The sequence below is a fragment of the Vanellus vanellus genome (assembly GCF_965231255.1).
Source record: "Vanellus vanellus genome assembly, chromosome: 2".
Taxonomy (NCBI): Eukaryota; Metazoa; Chordata; class Aves; order Charadriiformes; family Charadriidae; genus Vanellus; species Vanellus vanellus.
Window position 1 is genome coordinate 59,726,289 of NC_138906.1, and position 27,294 is coordinate 59,753,582.

General features: G+C 40.6%; 1 protein-coding gene across 1 annotated transcript in view; it reads left to right on the forward strand.

Annotated features, from left to right (window-relative positions):
* The window catches only part of BMPER (BMP binding endothelial regulator), a gene marked incomplete at its 5' end in the record, with an annotated part of 146,425 nt that overhangs the window by 71,333 nt on the left and 47,798 nt on the right, over positions 1-27,294 (forward strand). Inside the window, 6 exons of the mRNA XM_082479218.1 lie at positions 3,503-3,602; positions 6,925-7,034; positions 7,660-7,800; positions 10,281-10,385; positions 15,863-15,908; positions 24,911-25,240. Of these exons, the coding sequence (XP_082335344.1) occupies positions 3,503-3,602; positions 6,925-7,034; positions 7,660-7,800; positions 10,281-10,385; positions 15,863-15,908; positions 24,911-25,240 (832 nt within the window). The remainder of the gene's footprint in view (positions 1-3,502; positions 3,603-6,924; positions 7,035-7,659; positions 7,801-10,280; positions 10,386-15,862; positions 15,909-24,910; positions 25,241-27,294) is intronic.

Consider the following 27,294-nt stretch of genomic DNA (forward strand, 5'->3'; position numbering starts at 1 on the left):
CTTTATCAGTAGCACACAAATTGGGAGTATGGAAACCTCTGTCCTGAGATTTCATGACTGCTTTCAAAATCTGCTTATGACAAGGGCAGATCTGCTGGTGGTGGTCACTGTTCTCACCCTCATGGTAGATGAAGCCCAAGGCTCTTGGAGATTAATTGCAGCAGGCTCCCAGCCTTTGAGGAGTTTTTGGACAGACAGTTTTTTCTGCAGACATTTTTCTCTCTGTCTGCCCTAGCACGCAGGCTGCATACATGCTGTGCACCAGGCATGTGGGTAGCCTGCCTAGAAACTGGACTCTAGCCTTCATCCAGCAAAGTCAGCTGCAGCCTGGATGGGTGCATCTCTCGACTCTGTCAAGTTTCTTGTGTCCTTATTGAACAGTGAAGTATCATAGTTGAGGTAGGAGCTAAGCAGAAGTGGAAGGATGGGTTGCTCGACTAGATCCATGCATTCATTTTAGGAAAGACTCATTGTCTGTCTTTCTCAAAGATGGGAGAGTTAGAAAGTGCTATTTCATCTTCCTCTCTCTTCTGTCTCTTGAGGAAGCTGCTGAGAAGAGATGATACCTCAGTCTGTACTGCCCTTTGAGCTGATACCAGGGAGCCTCTTGCTTTTTTTTGCAAGATAAGAGGTGGCAGCAGAAGTTACAGTGTTTCTGTTTGTCTCTGAGGTGGAAAGTGAATCTTCTTATTGTAGGCTGTAGTTTCTTACAAAATCTGTTACCTCCAGAGGACTGTGGTCTGCAGCAGAATCCCCTGATTAAGGCTTCATGTAACTATCACTCAAGGATTTATTTCCCTAGCTCTTGAATAGCATTTCTCACAGGAAGCAAATGTCACTTGTACTTTATTGGTCTGTGCTGGCTTCCAGTTCAGGTTTGGTTTTACTGGAAGGTGTTGCTTTGGACCTGGAATATTCTGGCTGCCTGGAAGATGTTACGCTCAACAAGGAAATGTGAGCTAAAAGCTGTGGACGTAATTGGGAGGTGGAAGAGGCAAGGTGTTTACTGTGCAGTTCCCACCCTGGCCTAGGCCATCCAGACCCAATCTTTTTGCTCTCCGGAGTTATTTTTTCCCTTGATTGTTTTGTTGAACTTTTGTTGCACTGTTTTTTATACATGGCTCTATTCTGTGCAGTTTAAAGCACTGGCAGCACTAGCTAATCCTGCTTTGAAAGCTGGGATTCTGAATGCTTTGTAAGTTTTGAATTGTGATGATTGAGGCTTTTAAGAAAATAGAAATATTGTGTAGGTTTTGACATTTCCTTGTAGTGCCTAATGAACTATGTAAGCTGTGTAGGGCGAGTAGAATTATGCTTACTTTAAATGGTACAGGTTGATTTGTTTCAGACTGTTTTTGAACATGCAATCTCACATGATAGACGTGGTGCTTAGGGACATGGTGTAGTGGTGGTTTTTGGTGGTGGTAGGTTGATGGTTGGACTTGATGATCTTAAAGGTCCCTTCCAACCTAGACGATTCTATGGTATTCAAGCCTGGAAGAGCCTATCTGGCACAGCAGCAAGTTAGAAGATATTTTGGTGTTAAAAAGCAGCATTACAGCTGGAAGCAGGAGTAGCAGCGGGGTAAAGAGAGAGATGCAATCGGACTTAGTTTTGTGCAGAGGATGGGCCCATACAAAAGGTAAAAAAGGGCTGAAATGAAATATTTCATATTATCCGTGGCATTTTCCATTTAAAAAATATATGCAAAAGGCTGCAAAGGCAATGTCTTAGTAATGTGCTAAGCCTGATCTTTGATTCAATGTCAGAGAAGCAAGACTCCAGAGCAGTTCAGAGAGACATAGGATACGCAAGTACTAAATACAGAAGCAAGGTAGCAAGAAAGGACCTGTGCTCACCATGGGTTGGAGCATTGCTTTATCTTCCATGGATGTATGTCTTATCCTGTCACCAGACTGGCTGAGGTCTCCATGCCCTACTTTCTCATTTGGTGAATTGTCACCGAAGTTTGAACTTTGTCTCCTCTTAGCCCTTTTTCCTGGGCTGAATGACAGCACTGCTTCAGAGAGCCCCTTTTTGGTATTTTCTCCTTCATTCTGCACCTGTGTCTCTTCTCACAGAGCTATTCCCTGAGCGTCATAAGGAACATCAGTGAAGAATTCATTTCGTTTTGTTAAGTTTCTGGTCTGACCCTTAATTTAGAGCAGTCATTTCAGTCTACAATAAACTCTGTGTTCCTGCATGCCGCAGTGAAAGAATTACGAGCAGTCCTTAGCCATGTGCATTCAGGATGCTTTGGTGGCCCCCTGGGACAGGTAGACTTCAGTGCCTGAAAACTTATTATAGAATGGGGGTACAGTCAGTAGGTTATTTTCTGTATAATAGTGTATATGTATGTCTACCTGTATGTAAAAGCTTTTTACATGATTCACTGAGGCCATTAGGAGTGGAATGGCATACCATCACTTTAGGCACAGAGCTCTTCAGAATGAGCAGCTTTTTCCATAGCCCCAAGAGGCATACAGCATGTAGGTGGGAGGAGACTGTTCATAAGTCTCCCATCGCAGTATCCAGGAACACAAAGTTTATTGTTGGGGTGAGCCTGCAGCTCTGAGTGATAAATAAGGCAGGGAAATTAGATGAAAAGGGCTGACTTCTCTTGCTAAGACAAAGGTGGACCGATTTTTAAAGTTTAACAACCTGGACTTCTCATGAGCATATGGAGCACATGTTGGTAGAGGGTGCAGACTAAACACGGTGAAGTAATCAGGCAACAGAGCAGAATGAGAACAAAGATCTCTTTTGACTGACTGAATCTTAGGCATATATTCTGTGCTTTTGTCTTTGTTGTGCTTTTTGCCTCTCTCTTTTTTTGTTATTCCTTGATACACCAACATATATCCAGTCCAGGTTGCTTCTTTTTTCTTTTTTTTTTTTTTTTCCACATTCACTCTCAAAATTTCGTATACCCTCTTGGTTTTCAGTCCTCTGAAGAAAGCAGATCTTCCAGGCTTACATAGTTGGACTCGGAGGCTAACAAGAATGTGCTTTCTTAAGTGATTTTGGCTTATATGGTTTCTGAGGTCATGGACGTAGTGGAAGAACACCTGCTTTCATCTTGCTTCAGTGCTTAATCCCTGTCCCAGACAAGCCTAGAAGGGCACGGCACAGGAGGTGAAGAATAATGTAAAAAATTGCTCAATAACTTTTTTGAACATCCGGAAAGGTTCATAGATAATAATTTTAGTCTCCCTAGTTTTCTCATATCCACACCAAGAAATAAGATAGAAAGACACTGTTTCTTCAACTACTACATTCATTGCTTGAGAGAATGAAAAAATATGAATAATCCAAGGTCTCTGCAAGCAATATAGAAAGTGTTGAAGGACAGTTGCACACATTCCTTCTATACCTGATGCAAGCAGAAATGTCTGTTGCAAATACTGCTTTGGCTAAGGCTTGTTACCAGTCTGTGTGGGTGTGTGCATGTCTACTTGACATTTTGTTTTATTTGTTTCTAACTGAGCCTATTTTCCTTCAGGGTGGCATGACACAGTGCATCCAAGAAGTCTGCCCCATTCTCTCATGTCCTCAGCACCTCAGTCACATTCCTGCTGGACAGTGTTGCCCCAAATGCTTAGGTGAGTGGTTTTTTTTTCCTGGGAATTTTGTAATTACTATGATATGTTTCTGTGTGGCATCTTTTATACCAGTATTTCACAGTAATGGTAAATTCTGGGAGGTGGGAGAGACAGTATTGCTCAGTGGATTTTATAATCTACAGGTTTAAAGAAGTACTTGGGGTCAGCGTGTAGGGTTGTGATGAGTGGTACTAAGCAAGCAGCCACAGAAGAGCTGCTTAGAGACAAATGTAGAGATGTTTCCCACCTTCATTACATGTGTTTTACAAAGGAGGTTGAGGCGGAAGGAAATGTTTCATTGGAATTTGCCACAGGAAAAAGGCCTCACCCTCTCATATTTTTATTCAAGTGTACATTTGCATTCTTGGTTTTGAGGAAATGCAGGTCAGAGGAAACTTTGGGACTGAAATTGCATTCTTAGAAGCTGTTGTCAGAGAAGCTAGTGACCTCGGAGTCTGGCTCATGGTTGCCTTCTTAAGGTGGAATCACAGTTTCAGCCAGCAATATTTTCAATTACGTTTTTCCAACACATTTTAAAGGAGTAAGTCAGAGGCCTCTATGAAGGGCTAGTTCTTCAAAGTCATGCCAAGGAAGGCAGTGACTTTTGAGAGTCCTTATTTTGCTTTTGCCATGTCCACAGATCCCACAGGTTAACATTCCTCAGCACGTGTCCCTCTGTTTCATAAACAAGGAGTGCTTAAATCCTACCAAGTAAATTAGCTTTCATTTGGTCTATGAGTTTATAACTAGGTTTGGAAAATTTTCAGAGCTGATAATTCCCAGTTCTTCAACAGAAACTTTTTGTTATTTTGACCTCATCTTTACTACTATCCAAAGTCTGTTTCCAGGGCTAGGTTCGGGATACAGAGAGGTCCGACCTTGGAGGCAGCAAGCCAAAGAGAGTTCCAGCTTCTCATACTACATGACATGTTTGACTGCTTGAAAGAAACCTGAATTTATTTATTTATTTGCTAATTGAGAAGTGCTACAGATAAATATCTGCCTCGAACATTTAACTGCAGCACCAGAGAGTAATACAGTAGAGGAATGAAATGGAGAGTTGAACAGTCCAAATGCTGAGCTTCTATTTAGGCTGAGGACATTTCTCCTTTCCTTCTGTAAAAGCCCCTTGTCCTCTCCACCCCATGCTTTTCCCAACTGATCCTTCCCCTCCTTGATCTAGGCATTCAAAACCCAGTTTTAATTTTTGACTACTTTGTGGAGATTTTTTTACAGAGTATTTTTCCCCTCTTAGAAATGTCTGTAAATGAATTCACTAATAATAATGATTTTCATTTTATGTGGTCTTTGCTCTAAAGCATGTCATATAGCTGTGAATAGATAATGTCTATTCGCAGGGCAGTGTTGAAGTTTTTGGAGCAGAGGTAGAGCCAAAGGATGTGTAATACACTGCATGGCAGCTGGGTAAGAGAAATGTTTTCAGGGATGCTAATGCATGTTTTTTAAAGTATCATGTGGAGGACCTCCCTGCAATTGAATTCCTGATACTCAGCGTATATAGCTTAGAAGAATGCAGTGGACTCTACTGGGACTTGAATTATTAGTTTAACTAGCGGTTTTGAGCCAGGAAAGCCAACCATTAAGCCAATATCTTCATCACCACATCTTTTAAAGTGGTAGCTCCTTTGTCAGTGGTTTTTTACCAACTATTTGAACTGAGTTGGCCACCCGGAATTGCGCTGGGTGGTTTGCAAGGCATGGCAAGAGGGTGTGAGAAAGAACTGGACTTTTGTTCACTTGTTGACATAAGTTATGCAGTTGAAGTCCTGGCCTCACATAGGGCAGTAGAAGTGTTGTTACAGGCGGGACTATAGCTAGGCTTTGCCCAGAAGTGGTGCATGAATATAGAGCAGTCCCTTTTAGGGCTACTGAGCATCCTCAACTGATTTCTTATGTTAGTCCTACAAAAGCATTTAAGCCTTTCCAGAAAGATGCACATTCAGTAAAATGAAGGCTGGTTATGCAAGCACAGATTAGTCCAAGATAACTAATTTGCAAGAGAGAGATGTTCAAATAGTGTCTAGCTGAACAATAGCAGTTATTTCTTAACTTTTATTTAACACTTATTTTAACATTAGATTTGTAAAAACTCATGGCTAATCCAATGGATTTTGCTGTGTGATTATCCTTTCGTTCACTTATATCTCAAAAGGAATTGGAACCTTTTTCTTTCAAGCTGTCTACATTTATCAAAAATTATTGAAAAGGGAAGGAATTACAGTGTGCCAAGACCAGGTGGTTTGAGAGCTAAAGTGTTGGCCTAGTGCTTAGTGACTTCTTGTATGCACTTATAGTGACCATTCCCTACATTGGAATTGATGCCTATTTAACATCAGACCTCAGAAATGATAAGCCGTGAGACTGGCAGCCACTCCCAAAAGATCTTATTAGTTGGCTGCCACCAAAAGTAAACAGGGGAAGGTATTCAATACCAGGAAATATAGTGATTTAATGTGAGTTTTTTGTAAAGAGCTCGTGGTTATGTATCATAATGGTCACTTGTTTAAAAAAACATACTAGGATAGAAGCTAAGGAATAAAAGAAGCTTACAGAACCGCAAAGTGTGTTGCAACTTGGATCTTAAAGTCCTTGCACGGTTGCAGGTCTTCAGGAAGGATTTGATATTGATGCTGCCTTCCCTGTATAGTGCTCTAAACCTTGCCTCGCTCTCACGAAACCCAGATATTTTATGGGTTATGGAAACTAAATATCTTTTGTTGTCCTCATTCTGTTCATAAACAATGCAAATGCCTGTATTTCTTGCAACATTGTGTGAACATGGCACACCAAGCTATCTTAATGAGACTGGACAACACCTATGGGGTTTTTTTTTTGCATCAGTGTTACTGAGTTGATTTAGTTTGGCTGCTTTGAACCCCTGAAGTAGATACGCTAAAACCAGTTAAGGCTGCTTTATTTGATAAGTTATTGCATTAAGTTAAAGACTGTTTAAACTAGTTTAAGTGTACCTACCCCAAGAGTTTGCAGTGCTTACTTTTTATTCCTTTAGCTGCACTGTGCACTTTATGATGAGAAGGAGAAGAAAGATTTTTCCAATATAAACACGCCATAAATCATATTTATATTCCCTCCCATGGTAGAATTTGTAGAGATGAATGTGCGCTAGAAGAACAGTGAACTGTTAAAAGTACATATTTTTTTCACACCAAAATGGAAACACACAGCAAATGACACATTGCACATGAATTTGGTCTGGTGACAATAAGCCCTACTATTTTTGTTGACAATATGGCATCTTTTCAACCACATTCTATTTCTATTACTATTTATTTATATTCAGGACAGAGGAAAGTGTTTGACCTCCCATTTGGAAGCTGCCTCTTTCATAGCAATGTGTATGATAATGGATCCTCATTTGTTTATGACAACTGCACAATGTGTACATGCAAGGTAAGTCCACAGTGCTTTGGTATTGTGTGCTGCTGGTTTTCTGGCTTAGCAGTTACTTGTAGGGCTGTGGAACTGTAAGCCCTGATACTCTTCTTTGGCATCTTGTGTGGTCCCTGAGAATCTGATCTGAAGAGTACTTGCAGTTGTGCTAGGAAAGTTTAAAAAGTTGTTGACTGCCTCAGCTGAGACATGATGCCTGACTCAGTGTGATGCAAAATAAAGTTACTCAGATGATGTGATCCTTTTTAAGTTTGCATTACAGTGGAAGAGGAGTTTCTAAGTGGTGAATTACTACATCACTGCTGAAGAGCAGTGATTTTTTTTTGGTGCCTCTAGCATGACTGTGACTACTTGCACTTTTGCACCTAGGCAAAAAAATGAAAGGTTTGTCAAATCAGTAAGATTTTGCAGGCCTACAGAAGTATAAGCTGGGCTTTAGCTTCACAGACCATGAAAGATTCCCTTAATCCAGTAAATAATTTTTATTATTTGACCTATTCAACCAGTTGGGCTGCAGCTTGGGTGGATGCAATGACTGAGCAAGCAGAAATGTTATGGTAAGGACACACAGGAGCACAAACATGTTTGTGATGATTTCATGATTTCCTTTTGTCCTTTTACCTAGGATTCAACAGTGATATGTAAGAAGAGATGCTTACTTCCTGGTGAATGCAACAAAAACAAAGACCACTGCTGTAAGGAGTGTGTCTCGTATATGTCTCCTGAGGAAGTGAAAGTGTGCAAGTTTGGCAATAAGATCTTCCAGGTAAAGTTTCAGGTTTGGGTCAAGAATAGATGCCATTGTAACAGCTGAAACAGCATGAGTTTACTTTAAATTAGTATTGTGGCTTGTTTTATAGCTGAATCCTCACCATCCTCGATGATGGAACAATGCAGAGAAAAGCTTTGCAAAATTTGCCATTTTTTTTTTTTCTGAGTTCATGTACATTCTGCTGATACACAGCAGTTAACGATCAGTTCCTCCTTGATGTGACATGTTGTCTCCCTCTCCGTAGGGAGATTTAAGCTGCTGTTTCATGATACATAATGACTTTTTAGTAAGAGATAGTAATGCTCTGCTTTCCTAAACAAACACTGATATTCACGGAGAAGATATTCTGAGTGGTATGTAGGCTTTATCTGCTGAGCCAAAAAGTCTCTTCCATAGCTGACTCAACAGGAGTTGTGTGAAGTTCATCTTGGCTGAAAGTTACTCATCTTGATTTACTACATTTCACGTCTCTGCTAAGGACAGCACCCCTGACATCCTATATTGGGATAGCCATGTAATAACTGTTACCTACTGCACTCTCACCCAATGTTTTCAAATCACAAGGGATTCCCTGCAGAACACTTCTGCTATTGCTGAGACCCTGTTTGTTTTTCCAAGTGTAGGGCTTTTTTCACACTGTATCAGAAAAAGACTCTGTCACCTCATGGGCCATCTGTGAATTAGAAGACCCTTGAATCAGATCAAATGTTAAATCCTTTGTGAATACTTGGTTTGCTCAGCCAGAATCGCTTCCCATTTATTCCATCTTTTGTGTACATAGCTGAAGTGTTTATTCTGGAAATTACATGTGAACCTACTGTACGCTGAGACTCTACTCCATCTGATTGGCACTTTCACACTGGTGCTATTGTGCTTCGGGAACAAATGCCTGCTTCTTAGGCACCCAACTAAAATATTCTGCTTCTTGTGAAGATTTTATTATATTACTAAGTATTATATGGAGTAAGAAAAAATAACGAGACAGTACACCCTTTTCTGGCCTCATGTGCAAAAAGGTAAATCCACTGTTGCTGTGTTGAAGTTAATGGTCTAACACAGATAGAATGTGCAAAGCAAATGTTTTTGCACTCCTGTGCACTCCTGTGCAAAACTAGCTGTGAGACGAAAAAATCATGGTAAGTGCATGCAGTCAGCTGTGATTTATTCTGGTACCTTAGCAGATGCTTGAAGAGTGATCATTAGAGGCCCACAAGAATGTGCTGCATCAGGAACACAAGGCAATTGTAACATGGCCTGGAAACAAAGGATAAGGAAGAGGCAGCCTTTAACTAAATTCTTTACTGTGAGGATTGTGAGACAGGTTGCCTAGAGAAGTTGTGGATGCCCCATCCCTGGAAGTGTTCAAGGCCAGGTTGGATGGGGCTTTGAGCACCCTAATCTAGTGGAAAGTGTCCCTGCCTGTGGCAGGGATGTTGGAACTAGATGATTTTTCAGGTCCCTTCCAAATCTAACCATACTATGATTCTATGATTCTGTGCTGCACTGAATAAGTTAGGCTTCTTGGCATTTCAGATTTAGTCTGTTTTTCTCTCTGGTCAGAACGTCATGTTGAGGTGGGCACGTAATTGTTCACAGCTGTCTGGTTGGACTGCCTGTTCCTGTCAGGTCTATCCTCACCCTTCCTTCACAGCAGCCCTGTAAACACAAAACATGCACACTTTGGCTCTAAGTGGGCTAGCACAAGACTGTAAGTGGGTGAGACAGAATGTTTTAGGAACCACACTTGGCAAATGCAACACTATGTAAAAGGGAGCCAGGGCAGTTCCACAAGCAGTCCTTCCCAAGTAGGTGGGGACAATGCCATGAGGGATACTTTGCTCTGCACCTAATACTTTGGGAGCCATACGTAGACTGTCTTACCTGCTTTGCATTTGTGAAGTTCAATACCGTATCTCTTCTAAACATTTTCAGATGTTTAGCAGATCAAGTATCTGTAAAAGTGCTGTAAGTAATCTAAATTAGAATTCATTATTCAACCATTCCTGCCCTAAGTCAAAATGATGCTGCATCTGGGAATAAATTCACTATATGCTGACATCTTAATCAAATACTTTCACGTGCAACAACTTAAAGATGTCACTCAACCCAATGAATCAGGTTTTTCTAATTATATGAGCTTAAATGAAAATTTGTGGTAGGTGTGATCACATCTCAGACACATACTGGAGAGAAAACAATGCAAATAATCAGGACACTGATGAAAAATGCAAATGTGATTTGGTTAGCCTTGGAAAAAAGAATTTCTGACCTAGAGGGCCAAAGGGAAGAAAACCCGCTGAATTTGATCTTTATCTTTAATCCGACTGGCCATGGACAGACACCTCAAAATAATTTAGACTAAACAATGACACAATGCCAACAGGGAAAGTCATTCTTTCTTGTGCAATGATACATTGCTGAAATAGCTTCCTGTTGCCACCCCAGCTGATACTATATCATGTTCCCCCTTGCAGGATGGAGAGATGTGGTCCTCTGTGAACTGCACCATCTGTGCTTGTGTGAAAGGCAAGACAGAGTGTCGCAAGAAACAGTGCATTCCAGTCAGCAGCTGTCCTCATGTGAGTTTTTTAAAAGAACAGAGCTTTCATCCCTTTTTTTCGCCACCATTATATTTTTCAGTGTTTCTTGGAAGTGTGTGCATGGCAGTGAGGCATGCAGATTGTAAAGAAGGGATCTTCTGGCATATTAATTTAGGCTATTAATTTAGGCTGGTGTTCCCCAGGTGTGCTACTGCTACCCTGCATATGGGCTTCCTGCCTCTGTCCTTGCTCTGAAGACTCTGTGCTCCTTTTCTCCTCCTCCCTTTAACTTTCTCTGTCCCAAGTATCTACACTGGAACATGTCTTTCACATATATTTAATATCTTTATAGAGTGGTGAGATGCCATGTTAATATTTCAAGAGCATACATATTGTTAAGGCAAGCCACAGGAGGTTGTTCTACTTCCATTTCTCAGTGCATACTTGGTTGAAAATGTAAATCGGACAAAGCAAAGCAAATTATTTCAATCAAGCCATGCTGCTTTCTCGAAGGTTGCAGTCTGAGTATTTTTTATTTGAAAGTCTGAAGTGAGCCCAAAGAGTAGTGTAATTGTAGCTTTACTTAATTGCTTCAAAAATTAGCATTACTTGAAACCTTAAGCTGAAGTCAGCCTTTGTTTCTCATATTTCTGTCACTGACAAATTATTTTGTTTTAATGGCTCAAACTTTCAGAAGAGGGAGCTCTAAATAGCACCTCATGTAGGGGCAGATCTTTGAACAGAACTGCAGAAGAGAGAGCCAAGTCATTAGCATTACACCTTCTCAGCGTTTCCTTCTCCATCCTGGAAGCCAGTGGGGAAAATATGAGTCACAGACACCTAGGTATAAAATTTTAAATGACAAACTCCAGTTTGTAAAATTTTATACGTGTGAACTTTTGACAGCCAGAAGCAGTAGAATACAGAGCCTATACCTTGGCGCTCCCTGTTCTGCTGTGCCAGTGGGCTGCAAGAGTGATGCTTGCATCCTCAGAAGAGAGAACGTCCTTTTCCTGTCACTCTGGCACTCACTGCGGAGGGCAGTTTTCCTATTAATGGGCCTCATGTGAGATGTTGCATACATCTTAGGAAGTGTGAACAGATGGAGCTGCTCTCCTGGGAATCTGATGTGGCTCATGGCAACCAGGTTTGCTCAGGCCATTCACAGTATAAGCAGGAGGTGAGAACTTGGACCCTTCAGGTCTCTTCAAATGCTTTGTTGGCCGAGAACCTGGCACACTTTTATATTTTCCCTGTGCTGATGCTTTTCAAATGTTTAAGATGCTTCTGAGGTCAAATAACTGATATGGCTTAATATAGATCTTAAGTAAAATATACCACTTCAGCAGTATCCATATCCATATCCATCTCAATTTGAGCATTGAGATGAACAGTTGAAGTGGCTTCTAAAATGAAAAAAAAAGTGGTGGGTAAAAATTCACCATCTGCGGTCCTGTAGCAGCACAACTGACTGACTGACGAACTCATTCAGTGCTGCTACATGATCTGCTCCAAGGTTAAAGTCAAGTCCTAAACTGCCCTAGACCTCCAAGTTGAGTCCTGAGGAAAGGTGCAATTCCTTAGGGCTGAAAAGACCATCTTTGTTACACTGCAGCACCGTTCCCTCCAGTATCTAACCAGTCAACCTGCTCCCTGCCTTAAAATGTAGTCTACAGCAAGCTGCATGCAAACCCACCCTCCTCCACAGGTGCACATTACATTTCTGCTCTTCCGAGCTACATTGGAAGGACAAGTAGGAGAAAGAATGTAAACTCCAGAGTGAGTTTCATTTTTCTGTACCAAGTGGCTACCAAGTAATTTAAAAGCAAATACTGTATGCTAATGGATTTAAATCTTTTACTTTTCATGTGTGCTCCACTCTCTTTGAAGAGACATTCTGTCACAAATCTATAAACATTGATTAAACAAACCACATTATTCAAGATAAAGATATATTAGTGACTCTGATAGTGAAAATCTGGGTATCATGCATAGAGTTATACTGTTTGCTGTCTCTGCAAACTGTAGGGGTGTGAACTCCATTTCTTTTCTCTCTTCACAATATTTCTGGCAGTAAGCAGTCTCTACTGACTATTGAAGACTGCTGTGGAATAAAATGCTGTTTAGTGTCCCTTAGGGTGTCAGGCCACATAAAGTTATCTCATTAAAACTGTGTTATGGTACACACAACTGAGTGTGAAAGGATTGAAGATTCACAAGGAACTTACAATATTGTTCCTCGACTTAAATGCTTTACCGTGCAGTCTTAATATTCTTTGCATGATGTTGTGTTTTTTTTTTCTGGTGATGGAATATTATTTAATTTATCAACATAGATTTTGGCCAATTATTTCTTGAAAGGGTGGTTTCAAAGTGGTAATTCTGCAGAAATTTCCAATACCATGCAACCATTTATTATTCAATGTGTTGGTGGAAGGCTGACATATTTTTGAAGACTGTTTCTGCCCTTTCTTTCATTTTCTTCATAGGGTTAGGCATATTTTTCTGTTTCTTTTATTCTTTTCTTTTTGGAGCAGTTAATCCTGTATCAGTAATTACAGGAAGTGTCTGTCTTAGCTTCTTTTCATCTGCAGCAGAGGCAATACATCTCACAAATTCAATCCCTCCTGTCATATTTATAGTAAATTGGTTCTCCTTGGGCTTCTAGTGAGCCTTGTGGCTTGTGGTTTCTGTTTCTTACTTTCTGACTGCTGACTCCCCGTAGATATTCCCTCTCTCGTTTACCTGGAGTGTCAGTCTGCAAGGTGCAGTACACGCTGGCCCCCATCCAGCAAAGCTATTAAGCCTGTGTCCGGTCCTGCTGAAGTTAGTAGGCCCTCCATGTGTGTTTAAACTTAAACACATGCTTAAATACTTCATAGAAAGGGAGTAATCTCAACAGTTGGCAAGACTGAGCTTCAGAGATCCTTTAGACCTTTTCTTACCTAATTTGCTATTCACTTGCCCTAGCCCTGCTACAGCCTCTTTGTTGCCTGGTGCCATCTCCTTTCTGATTACCCATCCTTCTCATTTTCTGTCTCACCCTCTCCTTACGGCTTTGCATTCCCCACTAACAATGTAAGCCTGTGGTAATGGTCAGTGGTAATGGACATGTCTCTTTTTGTACTGCTAGAGGAGAGCCTGGTGAATTTTAAAGCACACAGCCTTTTCTGGGTTCCAAGGCTGTGCAAAAGTTAATAGAATTAAATTCATGGCATGTGAAGACATTTGCAGTTTGATTCTGTGGGTAAATTTTGAACCCGTGAACTTCAAGTGAGTTGAAAATTTATTCAGAACACGTTCTCCCATCTCTAGCACAGACTGCATTTAATGTTATACACATCTGTTATTATTACAAACAAAAAGTTGCTGTTTTTACTCTAGTGCCAAATGAGGCACAAAAAAACAACAGCTGTTGCTATTGCACAACCAAACAACCCCCTTCCCCCCCGCAATTAGTCTTGCCTTAAAAAAATAGAAAATAAAAACCTCAGACATAAAATTGAAAACCTCATAAAAAAGAAGAAAAATCCCAGAAAATAAATAGACTCAAATGTGGTCTGCTTATAAATATTCATAGGGAAAAATGGGATCACATCACTTAGCCCACTCCTAAGGGAACCCTCAATGCTAACGAACTCTTGCAGCACATGTTAGCAATAATGGGTTTCCTTATTCTACAAGACAAAAACAGGATCTCGGGCCAACATGGTGGCTCAAGTAACCAGCCTCAGCAGGCTGCCTTGGAGATTCCAATTTCACTTGAATTCTTGCCACTTCCAGCTCGACTGATGATTTCAACTCTTTTATTGAAATGGAGAGGTAAGGCTCTGCTCTGCTGTGCAGTGTGTGGCATTCAGCTGCACGTCGTCCGTTTGTTCAAATAAGTGTTGTCCAGCTCCCTGTTTCCGTACAGTTTCAACAGTTCCTCCTTTAAGGGGTTTTGGCCTAGCACGTGCTTGGAAGGTCTCCCTCTTGCAGCCTGGTCATTAGCTATTCTCTTTGCTCTGGGGCCTGGTAGTCACACAAATGTCTAAGCATTGCCCACACTGCCAGTGGAACTATGATCCAGCCCTTTTCTCATGTCCAGATGTGCCTCAAGTCAGTTCACATGCAGTTGTACGTTCAAAGATAAGCTTGCACTTAACTTTTATGCCCTGTGGATGATAAGCCCAAGCGCACTCATCACCAAGCTCTCATTCATGCCATATGGGTACATCAAGCATAAGCAGGACAGAGCATGCTCCATTCCAGTCTGCCAGTGGATACTTGGAGTTCATTTCTCCCCATGCCCATTGTCAAAGCTTGGCAGTGCTGTAGGCAGAAAGCAAGGCAGACAGCAATAGGCCTTGCTGCCTGTGCCCACTTCCCTGCTCTCTGCATAGACCTGCCACCTATTTCTTGTCTGTTTTCATGAGCTCCTCTGCACTGATGAGTATGTTGAGTGGGCAAAATAGCACAGCTCCGTTTTCTTGCTCTTGCTGTCTGCCTCTTGCTCACCTGCTTGGTGGGGAACAGGAGCAGTGGTCCCACAAAAGGGACTTTCTATTCAATTACTGTTGGAGCAAAGGGTCGGTGCTGGGGAGCAGCACAGCTCCATATGCCTCTTCTTTCCCTGTATGGGAATGCTAGTGAGCTCCAGTATCACCATAAGTTCTGTTATAACCCATGCCAGCTTTTGCTTGGAAAAACACATTGTTCAGTCTGAAATTTTCCAGGTTTATCCTCTAGCTTGACGGTTAGCTTTAGGGAATTTAAGTAAAATTAAATTGAACATCTTTTAATTCGATGAAGACTGAAAAGGACCATAAATGTATGTACACAGAGGAATGCCTTCTACTTTTAGCTAGCCTTGTATAAGACACAACCATAAATAAAATTGACCTGGGCAGAGTGGTAAATAAAGACTCGAACCTTTTGTTTGTTTTTAGATGTTGCACCCCCTTGGATGCATGCCCATTTACTTCACTGGGGAGATTGGTCCATGATAGGTAATATGATTTGGTGAGAGATACCACAAGATTTAGCCATGAAAGAAATCTGGCCAAACTAGATCTCTGCCAGTGCCTCCTTCCTTCCTTCATTTTTGTAGCAAAAATGAATGATTTGGGGGGAGCGCGGGTGTTCAGGAGATTGCCTCTTTGTGGCGACTAAAAAAGGGTGTGCATAGGAAAAGTATTGTATGTATTTTGGGAGGTAGGAGCGATCTTGTTAACCCAATGACTAGTCTGCTTTAGATATCCCTGAATACATGAGTCCAAAATTCTCTCACACTCTCTCTAAAGAGAAAAGTGGTAACAGAGAACCCTTTTAGTATTTCATTTCTTACAAGACTGCCAGGAAGCTCTTTGAATAGTTCTGTCTGTTTTTAGCACCTGATATTTGAAGCTGTAACCAGGGCATTGAGTTCAAACACAACTTGAACTATTTTCAAAGGCTTATCCAGCCTTACAACATAACACAGTCATTGGTCCAAAAACTCTTTCATTAAATCGGCCTGTCTTTCTCCCAATTAGGGTAAAATCCTGAACAGAAAAGGATGCTGTCCTATTTGCACTGAAAGTAAGTTCTTTCTTCACATTCTTTAAATTCTTTTTTACTCTTTCAGAGAAAATAAATATAGTAGAAGTATGTTTGCTTTTCTGCCTTCTTTTTTAGAGATGGCTAAAGGGCAGGTGATTATTGCTGACCACAGATTTTGCCTCCTATAAATCTGTAAATTTAAAATAAAACGCCTGGGTATTATTTTTTTTTTTTCCAAATGACACTGTTTTTGTCAAATCTGAGGTGCTGCTTCTTGAAGAATATAGTTGGCCTGTGAAATTTGTAGGTAATAAAATAAACAAATGAGTAGAGTTGTAACTTTTAGGACTGTGTAGCTTTTATATCTGTAAATAACAGCCTGGCTATGTGTATATATAGTCCACCACCTTTGCAGAAGATTTGTGAGAGTTAAAAAAAGGTGTGCAGAAATCTGAAACATAGTCTGGGGCAGCAGTGGAAAGTACAATAGAAAGGTATCCTTCTATCTGTATGATGTTTAGCTCAACCATCACCTTTTTATCCCTTTACTCTTCATTTCAGGAATGATCATTTTATGATATCACTTGTGTTCTCTGCTAGTCAGCAAAGCACTTACACAAATACTTATCTTTAAGCTTGTCTGATTCAAGTCAACAGGGAGACCTGTCTTAACTGAAGTTAATGGGATATGGCGTATTTCCTTCAGGACGTTTAAGTATTTTACCATATAGGGACAGACTGCTGGAATGGGGTTTTATGATTTATAGGAAGGCTTCTGAAAGAAGGAGCAGGTTTTTAAGGAGAGTGTTTCCTATTCTTTTGTCTAAAAGCAAATTGGTTTTGCTGATCAACTCAATTCTGGGTGCTCTTGGATTGCACACATTCCTTATGCTAAATACCTGTTTTTCCACTCTACAGCTCAATTATTTTGAAACATGTAACTTGTGATAAAATAATTCTAGTTTTCAAGTCTTCTGTATCAAACTGAAATTAAATACAAGTGGCAACCTCAGAAATACTTGAAATAATACTGAGCAGAGGAAGAAGTGAAAGAGGATTCGACTGACCAGCAGTTGATTTCATGTTAGCTCAATTTCAAGGGATAAGAAATTTGCATAGACTTCTGCTCAAACATGACATATTGTTAGTGTCATGAATTTATCGATCTCTATCTTACCTCTGTTCTTATGTTTCAGTCCCATTCAACTTTTCTCATATGTTCTTTTGTAACATGAGAGAGGGAGGAAAATAATGGGGCCAGCCATTCCCCCAAATCACTGGAGACCCTCTGCTTTAAGGGGTTAAAAAGAAGACAGTACAGTGACTCCTTCAGAAATGCTGCCAGACAATGATGACTTGTGATAATTGTTTCATGGGAGAAGGAGGCAAAAAATAGATTTCTTCAAAGTAAAAGTAACTCATCTAGGAACTGCGTTACCTAAAAAGTCAGAACTTCTCAATGATATAAAAGGGAATGGTCATGACTATAACATGTGAAATTCAGGGCAGACCATTATTGCTTGTCCTCCTGCCATGCAGCTCTGTAAAGAGCCTGGCTCCATCTTCCCAGTAACCTCCTTCTAAGTACTGGCAGACTACTCTTAGGTCTCCCCGAAGCTTTCAAGATAAACAACCTTATTCCCTTAGCCTCTTCTTATGGGGCCCATCTGCATTGCATTGACTGTATGTGAGGCTGGGAGGCTCGTTGCACTGTCCCCCCGTGACATGCTCCTCTATTGCACGTGAAAAAGGGGTGTCCTTTTTTTGGAGAGGTGTCTCACTATGGACCCATTTAGTATTTGGAGGAGACATGATGCTGAGCTGATTCTAAGCTTTTATGATTAAAGGCCGTTCCCAGCTTTTATCAGGTAACGTAATCAAAGACCTTAAATATCAACTGTCACACAATAGTGGTAGCCATTATTATTTTAACAGTTGCCATTTACAAGGAACTAATTCTACCTTTGCATCAGAAGCACTGTAAATCTCATCACGACATAGGACGGGCAAAAGGCAAAATCATGAGGATTTCAGTGATGATCACTATCTCAGATAGTAATTAGAAAATTTGCTAATTCAGCAATATCTGATGAGATAAGATGTACATGCAGAGCCCTTTCCCTCACCCACCCACTCATGTAGATTCTCTCTCCACATATTAACACACCAGATATTTCTGGCGGTCCAGCAGATATTAATTTTCCAAAGTAAAAACGACATAGGAGGTACAAGAACATACTGTACACAGGAGAGCTTTGAGTACAGTTTAAATGCAGCCAATTTCTATGAAGTGGGTCAAAAACAGTCACGTTGTTAAAGGATACACTTTAAACTGAAAAAAAAAATCAAAGGATTATTTTTCAAAGGAGTTTGTTACAGAGAGAAAAAGTACCTCGTCTCCTAAAGGGCTGGAGAGTCTCCTTTGTCTACTCTTGCTGAAGTTAACTATGGTTAGTTTTGGCATGTTGCTGTTTAAGCTCCATGGCTGGTGTACAGTTATCACTAATTAAACACAGTGGTCATACCAGTGGAAAATTCAACAGTTTAGTTTATCCTGCTGTAAAAATGTAATGAAATGTACTCTTTTGGGCTTGATTTAGAAAAATCACCACTGACGTCAATTCCATAAATTAGTAATCCTATGTTAGACCAAGGTCATTTTCATATTAAAAAAAGAAAACACTAAACCTGAGTTCAAATAACATTAGTATGCTACTCTCAACTCCAGACAAAGATGGGAATTTGCAGTGGAGGTTAAATCTTTGTTCTTGACAAAGAAGAATTGATAGGCCTTACTGAAATTAAAGCATGCAGTATGAAAGCTTCCTATTGCAACCATGTCGAGATATCATGATCAGTAATCATAACACAGTCTTACCCAACTCATTGTGAGGCTTTATGGATGAGGTTTTTTCAAAGTGGACTGCAGTCATCTAGGTCTAGAAGTATATATATAATTAATTTTGCAGTGAAGGCCTGTTTTGGGGCAGAACATTTTGTTCATCACAAATCATTCTGCAGCTTTTTTAATTGACAAAATTACCAATGAAGCTAAAGCAAACTCCAAGGCATTTGGACCCAGCCTTAGGAGTAAAAGGTTGGTACTTTCACCTGGTCCTGCCTCCTTTTTACGTGTTTCTATAGAAATATTGAAAAAACTGCTGACTCTTCGAAGGAAGAAAGAAAAAAGAATAAAAAATGTGGAGTTATGCATTGTAGGTACCTATGAGAGCAGGGAGTGGGAGTGAAGGACCACATAGGTCCTTGCTCGTCCTGTTTCTTGTGTTATTTCCTTGCCATGGATAAATACCTCAAGAAGACTGCAACTGCTTATTCATACTGGAATGCTGTTCATGATTTACCTCCTCAGCCAATTCAGCCATGATGGTTTACTGTATAAATATGTATTTGGACAAATTGGAATAGCTATTTTATTTATGAAATAGACCATAAAGACTCCTGTGGAGTTTTTGACACCACACCTTGTAATGTGTATTATATCAAGCTGCACTATGCAGCAGTTATGAGGAAAGTACTCTATGGCTATGCATTTTTTACAGAAAAGCTAATGAAATTCTATTATGCGTGTTCTGTAGCTAGTTTGCAAAAGTTAATAATGTGTTCTGTTTGATTTAGGGCTTAATTCAGCACATGGGCTAATTGCATTCAAAGTTTCATTTTATTTTTAAAAAGCTGAGATCTTTTTGAATTATAGATGTGCAACCAGAACACCCTTAACTGGTAAACTTGTATTTTTTCCTCCCTCTTCTTACTTAGAAAGTGTCCAAACCAATTTTAGTTATAATTTAAAGTATATTTTTCTTGGCCACTCTTAACTAGCTACAAGCCCAGAAGAGTGTGACCAGACATCTGGACATCTTGGACTTCAATTGACTGCTCTGATCTCCTGAAAAAATAAAACAAGCTATTCCATGAGCACCAGAGCTAACAGAGCCTGGTTTCCTATGGATTTGTGTCCCATTTCCTTTATATCCCAACAAATAATAAACCCAGCTAGAGACAATATATCCTGTGGCTGCTCTGGAGCTACAAGTGTGCTAATTGCCCAGCCAATACGCTCATGCTCTCCGGCTGGTCAGGATGTGTGTGCTGACTGTCTGTCTGGCCTCCACCAAGCAGTATATATATCTCGCCTTTCTAGAAAGGCTAAATACTGTCTACAGGGGTGGGGGCATTGGGTGGAAGGCAGAAAAGTACTTTTTGGCAACCACTTATTTCAATAAGTGGTTCTTACCTTTACTCGGCATACTACTTACTAGAAATGAGTTGTATTTCAGACTTTTATCTGTCCGTATTGACCAAAACAGGTAGTCATTTAATAATCTCTCCCCCCCCCCCCCCCGCCCCCCCCCTTAGAATATGTTAAAACTCGGGGAATGCTAAAATGTTCTTTTCCTTGCTGTTGCTTTTTCAGCTTCCTTTTTCATACAGATAAATTTGTTTGCAAAAATGGTGCTCCTTGCCCACAGTTACCTTTCCCGTTAACTTCTCTAATGAAAGTCAATATTTCATTTGAATTGGGAACATGATTTGTAAATGCAAGGAAAGTTTGCCAAGAGTTCTATAGTATTCACTTTAGCACCTAAATACTATTATTATTAGTTTGCAAGCAAGCTGTAGAGCCTTAGGTGGGAGCTGAGAAAACTGCATGAATCACTCATGTATTTTAAGATTGTCAAATGTAAAAGTGTGAAGTCCATATTTAGTTGCTTAAAAAACAAATGGGAAAACTGCTGAGCTCCCAGAAGCTTTTACAAAAGCCAGAAGTTTTGAATGCTGATTTGGGAACCTAAATGCAGGATTTCCATAAGAGGTTTAGAGGTGTTTGCAGCCAGCTCCCAATAATGTTTAATCAGAGTTGAGTGTCTAAGGCACTTTGAAAATCACAGCCTTCTGAACATAGCTCTGGGCCCCTCCTTTGAAAAGCCTGTGTTTTTCAGGGACAGAGAGGGAGTAGATATATTTGCCTGTAGATGAGCAAAAGAAGACATCAAAGATCATGAGGTTCAAAACAAGCAAGGGGAAGTGGTTCTTCATGCACCTTGCCCAAGGATGTTGTGGATGCTAAAAACATTTTTGGGTTCAAGGGGAGACTGGAAAAATTCACACAAAAGAAGTATATCAAAGGTTACTAAATAAAGAGAAACCATGTCTAGCTCAGAAAGTCCCTAAGCTGAAAATAGTTGGAGGTTGGCAAAGTCTTAGGGGGAAGTATCGTATATAATTGCTCTTACAGCTCATAGAGACAAGGAGTGTCCGCAATAAGCTGGGAACTGTTTACTGTAGGAAAAAAAGGGAAGGTTCTTCACCCGTGCCTTGTTAGCACAAGCTATCAAAATTCATACTCCAACGTTGAGAACGTAGTTTTGGTGATGCAGCAACACCTCTCCATCTGTTATGTCCCAAGAGAGGAGCAAGTCACACATGATCCTAACTAGAGAACTGGTGCTTCCAATAGATTTCAAAAACAGCCAAGCAGAAAGACTGCTTTGTTTCAGAAGGGGGGAAAAAAAAAAAAAGGCGAAAGAGAAAAAAGCAGCAAACGGTAAAACATGATGTGATTGAAACTCTCCCAAAAGGAAATAAACAGCAACCCAAAACCTAAAAATGGCAGGAACTCTTTTCATGTTGCCTGTCTTTTGCAGTCTTGTTACACCCAGTATTTAAGGTTTATTTCTAGGCCAATCAGTTCTTCCTACTGGCAGTGCCTGAGTTGTCACACACACTCTTGCAGGGTGTAGATTTTTTTTTAAACCCACAATTTTAGCAAACCTTTCAAGAATGTTTTATGCAGTGATATCAGAGAATCAATTATTCAGGCTGGTTTTAGGTAGATTTTCCCTCCCCCGTTTCCTTGGTTATTAAAGAAAACAGTGAAATTTGGATCAGACATCCAGCTATCCAGTCCAAAATACATTCTTTTTTATTTTAACTGCACTGTATCAAGTTGACATATGATGTGACACGATGTAACATAACATAAACCAACATTACTCTGCATAACACATTAGAAATTAAAAATAAATATTTCCTTTGGATCCCATTGGTACTATCAATTTTACTTGCACATCTCTAAATTATGTTTGTTCCTCTCATGTCTTGCCTCTTAGCCACTTAGTTAGGTGAAGAACCAGCCTCCCCCTCCTGATATGTTAGGTAATAACATGTATAACATCTCCACATTCTTGGCCTCTAGAAATGCAGCCAAAAACCAGATATCCTCTGAAGTCTTCACTGATGTTTGGGCTGATGTTTTTGTTGATAGTTTCCTTGTTTTCATAAAAGTTGTCAGTATGTTTAAAGAAAAATTAAAGCCTGAAAAAATGAAATAGAATCTGATCAGGTAATAAAATGTATCTTAATATTCATTATGCAGATGATTACATGAGTACATAAGGAATTCAGAAACAAGTTGGTATGATTTAGTAATGGTAAAGTCAGCTGGTTTCCATATAAAATCTATGGATTTTTTTCCCATTGGTAAAAGTTATGTTGGTGATCAAAAACTATATGGTTCCTGCTGATTTATTGAGAATCAATTAATCTTTTTATGGACTTTGGAAAACAGTTCTTGATAGCCTCACTGGCATCAGTGAGGAAAATGAGACTCACAGAAGTGTGTATTTTTAAAAGCACTCTCTTATCGAAGTGTCTTGGTTTTCAGGCTCTGCTTAAAGTCCTTTGGGCCTGATTTCCAGAGGTGTTGATCAAATGTGGTTCATTTTGACTTCTAATGGAGCTGTCAACAGGATGTCCTTGAGAAATCGGAACTTTTGGTCCCTAATTGCCAGACATAATAAAAAGGCATAATAATGATGCCAAGACTAGTTAGTGGCTTAGCTAAAGCAGCATGCATGTGGCAAGTTAGGGGTAAGTACAAATCTCCCAGGTGCTGGGTCTGTGATGACACTTCACTATGTGGTGTGGGAGACTGAGGTTAGACTTTAGAAAGACCTTACTCGCAGTAAGGACAGATGAGCGCTGCAACAGGTTGCTGGACGCAGCTGTGGAGTTGCTGTTACTACTGCTCTTTAAGAGCAGGTTAGATAAACGTCTGTCAGGAATAACATAGGCACAGGTGATTCTGCATTACAGATGGAGAAGGAAAAGGTAATGTCTCCTGAGGTCCCCTTCAGCCCCATTTGCTGTGTTTCCATGTAAGTATCCTTGGATGCTTTTTAACTACATCTAGAAACACGCCAGGAACATTATAGCTGCCTTAGCATAGCACTCTGCCTAGGCTGAAAAGCCCTGCTGAGAAAAGTATATTGCATAGTCAGAGCTGCATTGCACTCCACTAAAGGAATTCCCTGCCTCTTCTTCATAACATCCATGTCTCTTTCTTTTTTGTAGGTTTGAATTTGCCTTTTTTTAGCTGCTTTTTCAGGGGAGCCATTATTGGATAATTTTTTTTCAGTTAATAAATTGTATTCCCTGTTACTCTCCCCTCCTTTATTGGTGGGTTTGTTTCTTGGTTGGTTGTTTTTTGGGTTTTTTTTGTGATTGATGCTGTTCACAGCTTTCTGATTACTGAGTCAAATTTTGTTTGTGCTCCAAGCCCTCCCCCTAAACCAGGCATCATCTTTCAAAAGCAGTTTCAGCCCATGGGTATCCAGCTGGCAGTAGCAGTGTGCATTTCTCTGCCTTGAGACTACTTCTTCCAGGAAGAGCAGCAATGAGATGTGGTTAGGACCTATTGTTATACCAGAAGGCTGCAATGCAAATAAATTTGCTACTCTCTTCAATTGCAAGGCTATTCAATCAAATGCTGGGTAACTGCAGGGTAACTCAGCATCATTGACATGAGTGGGGAAACGTTCTGCCTATGAGCTGCAGCTTCTCTGACCAGTGTATGGCTGCAAACATCAATAAGATTTCTCCCTCAGTTTGTAATGACGCAAATGATTGGTAGAGATACAATGCCCTTAGATAGTCATTGTGTCATGTTGTTCATGTACTAGTGGCTTTTAGTTGGTTGCATGATATCAACAACTGCAAATCAGTTGTGTATAGACAACGTATGATAGCTTGTAACACTAAATAAAGATGCTGGTTCTAGAGGTAATTTGGGGAAAAAACATAGATATACCTAGTTGATAAATGTAAAATATTTATAAGTGTGTCTAGGTAAAATATGGGCAGAATCAGGTCCCAGTGAAGTGGTCTGAGGGCTTTTAATTTCAGGGGATCACCCCTGCCTAACTGGGGACATGAAAATTATCCTCAAAAATATACATGTGATGTTTTGAATTCTGCTTCTGTTAGTGGATTAGGCTTTGCTCCCACAACACAACTTAAAGGTGGGAGTTCATCCCAGGGGAATTTAACTGTCTGAGAGGAACGTCTGTAGCCTTAGATACTTGTTTGCACTCCCAGAGCCAGCAGCAGAGAGACAGGCTCCTCCAGAGAGTAATTCCCCACGTATTAAAAGAGGTGTCTAGAACTGATGAGATGAAAGACTTTCTAGTCACATCTGTTTCTCTCTGACAGTGAGAGGGAGACTGGATGAATTGCTTAGACTAGACATTTCATGTTTGGAAAGCTGAAGCTAGGTAGGAAGGCGCCCATCACACATCTCCATAGACGTGTTGGCTCTGCAAGCCCAGGGCTCTGCCTGCTCTGATATCATGAGTGGGGCTTGTATTTTCTGGAAATGAAATAATTTGAAGAATTTCACAGGCATTGTAATAACCTAAACTGTTCAAGTGGTACATTATGTTTAAGGGACAAACACATATGTTGGAAGATGTGTCTTTGGATCCTAGCTACAGGTTAGCCTTCCTGTGCTGCCCCAGGGATCGATTGGCATTTAGTTCCCACTGGCTTTGGGAAAGACTTCTACAAAAGCCATGAAGCTTCTCTTTCTCAAAAATATATATTTCTGGTAGGCGTCAGCCAGATCTGCCCTGTAGGGCAGATATAGGTTAGGTGAGAGCAGCATCCTCTAAGTTCTTATCAACTGTTTTTTTCAAATTTTGTTTGATTCTGATATGGTGCTTTTGTTTCTCACTCACCTGCAGAGCCTGGAGTTTGCACTGTATTTGGAGACCCTCACTACAACACTTTTGATGGACGGACATTTAACTTTCAGGGAACATGTCAGTACGTTTTGACGAAAGACTGCTCCTCCTCTGCCTCGCCCTTCCAGGTGCTGGTAAAAAACGATGCCCGTCGGACCCGTTCTTTCTCCTGGACAAAGTCAGTGGACCTTGTGTTGGGCAGAAGCACTATCAGCCTCCAGCAGCACCTCACAGTGAAGTGGAATGGGACCCGCATCTCACTACCTTTCGAGACACCACAATTTCAGATCGATTTGGATGGTTATTTGCTGAAAGTGACAACCAAAGCAGGTAGGGCAAGTGTGCATGTGTGTGTGTCTTCCCCCTGAAGAACTCCTCAAGTGCAACATGCACAGCAGTTAGCAAAAAAGCATGATCGCGGTAATAAATGTAGTTATAACTCTTTAGACATCTGAGGAACCCAAAGTGCTTTCAAAATCCCTGCAGCCCACAAGCAGACAGAGATCCCAACTGTGACTTTGAAGTCTTTGCAGAACATTTGCTAAGCTCTGTTTCATACTGCAGCTGACAGTTTACTGCCTGCATAGATGAATGAGCCATGATTTTCTCTTCCAGTAATTTGCAAGTGTCTTATGCAGGGTCATTGTTTGATGCTTATAGTTAACAACAGAGAGGAGATCAGTTTTTAAACATAACATTCAGTTTTTTTCCCAGGTGCAGCAACATGCCTTACAGTCTAAGTCAGCAATTATATAAAATTATAGTTACTAATGGTGGGAATGAGTTTAAGTTGCCAAATTATGGAAACATTTCAGTGGGGCTACCGAGTGAAATGGAGGTCCTGGTTTTAAAACCAAGGCCTAATTTGCTGTTCAGTGTTGTCTTGTTGGGCTTGCTCTGTGCTTAAGTAAGAGTTTGTCTTCAAGAAACAGAGAGCCCACAGCACCAAAAGCAAAAGGAAATCAGAAACTTAAAAAAATCTGGTACCTTATTTGTAGAAACAGGGAAGGGAGAGAGCAGACTGTCAGGTCTCTTGAGTCCTAGAAAATACATTAATTGTCAAAATGCTAAACCAGAAGACTTACAATTGTTTTGATAAACTGTTCTGAAGCTATAGTATCCTTGCATAGATAAATACTGAAGGGAAGTTTAAAACTTTCTCATTAGCATGTGTTAGGTACTACTATAGCCCTGAGAGATTTCGCTTACACAGTGAAGCACTGTTTCAGTGAGAATACTATTTACTGTTGCTTCAGTTAAATGCCATGTGAAAGCAGTGAAACCAGTCTTTCTTATGAAGTGATATGGTCACAGGCGTGACACATAGTCATACTCATTATCTAGCATAATTTTTTTTCAAGGGAGACACTAGCACCCACTGTTGAGCTGAGAATTTAGACACCTGTTCGTATAGCCCCTGGAAATGTAAGTCTGCATAATGTGGATCCCAGCTCTGGGCTCATTCCTCAAAGTGGCAATGCAGATTTTTGTGGCTGTCTGTAAAATGCACACAAGTTGACCATTATTCACAACTTCTAATTAAAAGCATCTTGAGGGTTTCTCTTTGCAGCCAGCTGAACGCTATGAATACTGGCGATGTGGATTTCATTAGCCAACCACAGGCCAAGGAAAGGTTTTCAGTCGAAGATGAATGACAGCTAATCCTGCTGCTATTCCATTTGTCTCTGGTGCAAGCTTAATAAATGACTACACACATCCTTGTCCATGTGTTGGCAGAGGGAGTGCAAACATGGCATATGACAACATACCAAACAGTGTGTAATCACTGCAAATTATAGCCTAAATAATTCCTCCTCTTAACGGAGCAGGATCAGGTTTCTCTTGCTGAATGCAGCACAATGGGCCAAGTCCTGCTTTCCTCAGCACATAAGGCCTGGAAAGCAGCAGAACGGCATGGCTCCATTTTGCTGGGACAGGAGAAGCAGCAGAGAGGCTGTAGAGAGGAGGAATGTGCTGAGTAGAACTAGTTTAAAGATAAACTTTTTGTTCCACAGGAAATTCTGAGTGCTGAGGGGGAATTGAGAATTTTCTCTGTTTCAGAATGAAACACGGATTTTTTAAAAAATATATGCTTTCCCAGTGTAGGCTGAAAAAAGAGGGGGATGGAGGAAGTAATGAATAATAAGCAAAACCACTGCTCTAGAAGCAAAATGAAAAGTAAAATTGGGCTGGGAAGTGCAGGGTCTGGTGCTTACAGCTCAGCCAGCGTTCCCACAGCTTTTGGTTTTCCTTTTGCAGAGCTGGGAGCTGAGCCCTGGATAGAACAGGGGAGCCCAAAGCTTCAGGAAGCCTTGTGGTCCCTGGCTACAGGGCAATCTGCATGGCAGGGCTGTCCTGGAGTTGCATACCCTGAAAGTCCAGGC